At 49.5% G+C, this 6340-nt stretch overlaps 1 gene segment (V, D, J or C); it reads left to right on the top strand.

Annotated features, from left to right (window-relative positions):
- Positions 1 to 483: 483 nt before the first annotated feature.
- On the top strand, positions 484 to 6340 carry LOC141997188 (T cell receptor alpha variable 41-like). The segment is given in 2 exon segments: positions 484 to 568; positions 6048 to 6340. Coding segments are annotated over 2 exon segments (378 nt in total).

Here is a 6340-nt window from a genome sequence, read left to right as displayed (position 1 = left end):
TGCATTTTACAACAGATTGATGTATGGATAGATGGTGCAGAAGGAAGGACAGATGGACATGGGTAGATAGGAGAATTAAGAAATTAGAGAGAGGCAACAGAAGAAAGAAAGATACACAGATAGACTGGGAGAGAGACATAAGAATAGCCGTACTAGGTCAGACCAAAGGTCCATCTAGCCCAGTATCCTGTCTTCTGACAGCAGCCAATGCCCGGTGCCCCAGAGGGACTGAACCGAACCGATAATCAGCAAGTGATTCTGATCCCCTGTTGCCCATTCCCAGCTTCTGGCAGACAGACAGACATTACGTTAAACAGACACTGTAACAACTCTGACATACATCGTTCTAATGCTATCATTGTATTTCCCTGCAGTGTCCTGCTGTGAGGCCTTGTCGGTTTAGGGACCCGAGTCATGGGTTGCTTGGGAAGGAGACATCTCCATCGTGACCTGGACTTACACCAGCGCTTACCAAACCTTCCGATGGTACCAGCAGCTCCCCTGGAGAGGGCTGGCTGCCTGGTGACTGTCAATGCTAGGGAGACAGTCACTGATGAATGGTTCATGGGTGAGCACATGGAGGATTTGAAAAGCAGCTCTTGGCAGAGCTCAGACTCCCAGCTGTGGGACTCAGGCCCCTACTTGTGTGGGGTGGAGGCAGAACGACCCAAGATGGGCTTAGTGTAAAAACCCTCATTCTCCGCAAAGCAGCTTGGTGGAGGAGATGTTGGTGCAGAGATCCCCAGCTGGTGTGAATGAATCATAGCTTAGCTAGAGTCAAGGGGTCAAATCCCCAGCTGCTGTACATAAACACAGAGAAAGTCTCTGCTCCGAAAGAGTTCACAAGCTCTAAGGGCAAGAGAGAGAAAGGCTGAAAGTAGGGAAGGGGGTTTCTCAAGGTCACACAGCTGGGGATAGAACCTAGCAGCCCTGAACCCCATTCCAGCTGGTTATCCACCAGACCACACTGCTTATCAATTACAGTGACTTTATTGGCATCACTGTGGGTTTACACTGATGTAACCAGATGTGGGGCCAGGAGTCCCTAGTGCTTTTCTTTCCCGCTTAACACTCCTTAAAACATATGACCACGAACATTAAAAACAATGGGTTAATCCTGGAAGGGAATTTTTCTTTAGGAAATGGAATTTTACAGGGAAAAGTCCCTTCTCTGGACCATCTGGCACCATCCACCGTTTGCAGCCATGGAAAAATCCACTGGCAGCGAAGGGAAAAACGCCCCCAGCTTTTGGGAAGCGCAGCTCCCTTGGGACAGAGATGATGGGTCAGTTTCCGGCTGGCCCTGGGTCTGGCTGCGGTTCGGGCTGTTCTCCTCCAGAAGGCACCGCAGCACAATCAGCGTGGCTCTCCATAGACAGGGCGCACCAGTTTATTCCAGCCTCTGCTGTCCCGTGGTCGAGTTCTCCTGCCAGCCCCCTCATACGTGGTGAGGCACGCGGGGGGCTCAGCCAGGGGCGCTGGAACAATGTGTACAGTGGGGTGCTGAGAACCATTGACCCAAACTGTAAACCCTGGATCTGATGGAAACCACTTCAAGCCAGGGGGTGCAGCAGCCCCCGCTCTCCCCCCAGCACCCTTAGTTCCAGCACCTGTGGGCTCAGCGGCAGGGCAGGTATTGAGAGGAGGGGAGGCTCATGCTTGGCCCCACCTCCAGCTGTGACATCACTGCCTGATGTCGAACCTTCACCATTCAGACACCGGCTCTCTCGCCTCCCTCGGCCCAGGGCTGCAGGTGGAGGAGAAGAGCTGCCGCCTGGGTGACTCTCTCCCAGGCTGGCTGGAGAGAAAAGCGGCAGCGCCCTGCAGAAGAGCCGAGACGCTGGGAGGATGGTCACGATCCCGGGCTCAGCCATTGTGCTGATTTGGCTTTTCAGTGAGTAAAATTCCAAATCCCATTTCTGAAAGATTCTCCACCTGCCTCCCCCTTCATTACTGGCGCTGAGAGATTAAACAGACCTTCCTCCTCCTCTTCCTCCTCTTCCTTCCCCCTCCTCTTCCGCAATAAGGGATGCTCTCAGGCAGGCATTTAGGTGCCCAAATACCACTGGAATTGAATTTCAATGGATTCTGGGAGTCTAAATAAAGGGGAGGGTGATCTGTTGTTCTCCATGTCCAGAGTGTGGGACAAGAAATAACTGGCTTAGTTTGCAGGAAGGGAGATTTAGATTAGATGTTAGGAAAACCTTTCTAACTATAAGGAGAGTTGAGCTCCGGACACGTTAAGTAGGGAGGCTGTGGAATCCCCATCGCTGGAGGGTTTGAAGATCAGGTTAGACAAACACCTGTCAGGGATGATCTCATGGCCGGGGTGGGGGGGAGCACTGCACGACCTCTTGAGGTCAGCCTGACATTTCTGTGATTCCATTAAATCCCTGCAGATCCTTAAAAACTCCTTGAACAAAGAACTCCCCTCAGTGACAGCATCCTCCGACTAACCTCTCTTTCCCCCTCTCCTTGTGCCAGGCTCCAGCATGGAAGATGCTGTAACTCAGACTCAGCCTCCAGTGTCGGGGTGGAGCGCGAGTCCGTTTCCCTGGACTGCACTTATGAAACAGCTGCTAGCAGTTATTATTTGTATTGGTACAAACAGCCCCCTGGGGAAAGCCTTCTTTTCCTTTCTTGGCAACATTCTGGAGGAACAAAGAGCAATGAGGCCGGGGAGAGATTCTCTGTGAATTTGGAGAAGTCCAGACGCTCTCTCAGTATGAGGATCACAGCTCTGGAGTTGGGGGACGCGACCATGCACTTCTGCGCTTTCAGTAGAGACACTCTGTTGAAATACATAGGGAGCCCTGAACAAAAACCTGACACCTCTCTGCTACTGTAAGAAACTGACTCCTGCAGGTGAAGTTAGGAGGCGAGCACTGGCAGGAAAGGGGTGTGGGGGTGGGGGAAGGGCTATGAAGTGGGGTGAGACCTGCCACAGTTGGGTTTCTGGAGAAGAAAACCTCTTCCTGATTTCTGGGAAAAGGGGGCACCACAATGGTACTCAGAAATTCGCCGCAAAGAGGAGATGGAACAAGACAAAAGCAGAATAAGATCCCATGGCTGGAAGCTGGAGTGAGACAAATTTAGACTAGAAAGAAAGTGCACATTTTTAACAGTGAGGGTAATTAAACACTGAAACAACTGACCCAGGGACACGGTGGATTCTCCATCATTTGAAGTCTTTAAATCAAGACTGGGTGTCTTTCCTCTAGGTCAGCCACAAGATATGGGCTGGGTGCGGGTATCCCTGAGTATCCTTCTCTGGCCTGTGTTAAAGCAGAAGGTTAGACTAGATGATCACAAAGGTCTCTTCTCACTTTAGGATCTATCCATCAATCAGTCTATTAATATCTCACTGTGGGCTGGGGAAGTATGGGATGTGTTCCTTGTGGATCTATTCAGAACTAATGGTTGCTGGGCATTTAATTCCCCTAGGCTCCTTTGAAAAGCCTAGTTGAAATTCCATCCTGGGTTGACATTTAACCCAAGGGACACTTAACCCTCACTTCTGGACTTAACTGGCACTTAGGGCTCTGCACAGGGGCAAACATCATGGTATGGTCAGAGGAGCTCAGTTATTCCTGGAAAGAGAACTCCCAGATTTATACTGAGGCTGGCATTCTCAAAAAGGCCTAGAGGATTTAGATAATCAACTTCCAGTGAAATTCAAAAGTATTTGGGCATCTAGTTCCCTTAGGCTGCTTTGGAAATGTGGATACTCAAGCTGCATGAATTTTAATGGGAATCGGGCATCTTTTTCTCTTAGGCTAGTTTCAAACTCTCAGCCTGCATGTTCAAATCACAGGAACTACAAACTGCATTGAAAGTGGACGGTTCCCCATCACCTAAAACCGAGAGCGAAGTAACAGAAATCCCTCAGGCCCTGCTGGGTTGATCTGAAAAGAAAATGTAATAAAAATGTGGCAAACCCTGTTCTGAAAGCAAACAAACAGGCTTGTGGTCACGTGCTGCCACCTGGTGGCCATTGCGTTGCATTTTGACAGCTGCAGGAATTAATGAAAATTTGTGCAGGAGTTTTCACCACTGTTTTACTACCAAATATAAAGGCACATCCTTATTTCAGCCTGGACATTGAAATGTCATTTAGACACATAACTACTTATGTGTTTCACGGACACAGACACAAACACAAAATCTCTGTCACACACACTCACAAAGTTACTCTCTTTCTTCTCTGTCTCTCATACACACACACACAATTTCTACATAAGTGAACTCACAATTCACATGCACAAACAAGTCACGCACTCCCAGAATAACACATATACCAAATTTGCTCTTACATACAACAAACAGCCACACAATCACTCATACACAACCTTCAAATTCTCTCACTCACACACCATAAAGTGACACACACACTCACACACATCCCAAACTCACTCATGCATGCAGATCAAACATAAATGTACTCTCTCAAAGTCTTGCACACAACTCTCTCTCTCTCTCTCTCTCTCTCTCTCTCTCTCTCTCTCTCTCTCTCACACACACACACACACACACACACACATTCGTTTATCTGCTGCAACCTGGTCATTTCTGGCCTTCTTGATATCAGAAATATTTGAAAATCTGTCCCCTTATTTCCTCTGACTGAGAATAACTATTGCTAGACTCCTTAACTTCATAAAAACTCAAGAAATGTGCCATTGTGAGGCTAGGTGGCCAAATGTCACTGAAATTCAACAGGACATGGGTTCCTAAATCCCTTTGGTTCCTTTGAAAATCCCAGGCTAAATCCAGTCATGTCTGTCTGCTGCTGAGATACTGCAGGGGTTGGGTCGGGGGGTGGGATGGGACAAAAACGCTTTTAAAATATTTTCAAAGGAGCCCAAGGGAATTAGGCGCTCAGCTCCCTGTGGAATTCAAGGGAAATTGGGCTACAAACTCCCTCAGAAATCTTTGACCATTCCAGCCTAAAACTGCCTGCATTGGGTATTTCTCTGGCCATATTATCACAGTGTCTACCCACCTCACAATCATCACTTTATTGGCCCACACAATACCCGTGTGAGGTGGGAAAGTTACACTCATTTTATGGCTGGGGATCTGAGGAACAAAAGGGCAGATTTTTAAAGGGCTTTAAGTACCTGGTGGGATTTTTCACAAGTGCCTCGGTGCCAAACACCCTTTGAAATCAATGGGTGTTAGGGGTCCTGGGTGTGTTTGAAAACCCCACTGGGCCACCCTTTAAAAACGTGGTCCTGAGTGATTTGCTGAAAGCCACCCAGAATGTCTGTGGTGGAGGAAGGACTCGAACCCAGGCCTTGGCTAACGTTCTAGCCACTGGACCCTCCTGCCTCATCGCAGCGGGTGCTGTTGAGATATTCCCAAGGAAGCCCCTCTTGCTGGGTGCCTTTGTCTACGCTGGGGGTGTACAGCCGTGAGAGGGCAGCTGAGCTTGTGCAGGAGCAAGCGGCGGCAGTTACAGGATCCTAGGCTGGGGGTGTCACATGATGTGTCTGAGCCTAACAAAACATCAGGCCGAGATGAGCCAGGCACCATTGCACCTCAGTGCCCGGCTGCTACCGGTCTCAGAAATTCACCTCACCCCTCTGGGAATCATGAGGCTGCAAATCCCCTGGGTCTTTCTTCCTTTGTACTGTAAGTTTCTGCTCAGAACACTCTGGGCTCCTCCAAGCCAGCTGCTTCGCTTGTCGGACATTGAGGCAGAAATGACTGGAGACGTATTTGATTCAGTTCCCTGCTCTGTTTGATTCAGAGTTACACCACCTATATATGGGAAAGAGGGGGCTGCCAATGGGACACACTCCGTGTCTGATCTATTTACAGAGTCATCTTGTCCCGGGGTTCTTTGTTAGCATTTCTTGCCTCTTTTCAGACTGGGGAAGATTCTAGGTGGAGAGAGATAGGGTGCATGGGTCAATGGATGGACGGAAAGGTGCTTCAGAGGGAAGGATAGGGAGATAGCACTTAGCGAAGAATGGTCAGATAGGTAGACAGACAAAGTAAAACACTCTCACCTATATTTTAACTGGTATTTTGTTTCCCTTCAGTCTCCTGCTGTGAAGCCCAAGTGGATCAGAGCCCCCAGTCGCTGGTTACTTGGGAAGGGGAGGTTGTCACCCTGTCCTGCGCGTTCACCACCAAGTACCAAACCTTCCACTGGTACCAGCAGCTCCCTGGGCGAGGCCTGACCTACCTGCTGGCCGTGAGCCCTCAGGGGAACGCTACCGAGCAGCGGTTCGTGGGGCAGCCCCTGGAAGATGGGAAACGCAGCTCTCTACACATCAGCGACTCCCAGCTGGGGGACTCAGGCAGCTACCTCTGTGCAGTGAGAGCACAGTGA

Source organism: Natator depressus, chromosome 13 (assembly GCF_965152275.1).
Source record: "Natator depressus isolate rNatDep1 chromosome 13, rNatDep2.hap1, whole genome shotgun sequence".
In the NCBI taxonomy this organism is placed as follows: Eukaryota; Metazoa; Chordata; order Testudines; family Cheloniidae; genus Natator; species Natator depressus.
Note: the sequence above shows the minus strand (reverse complement) of the source record. Positions and strands in the feature narration are given on the sequence as shown.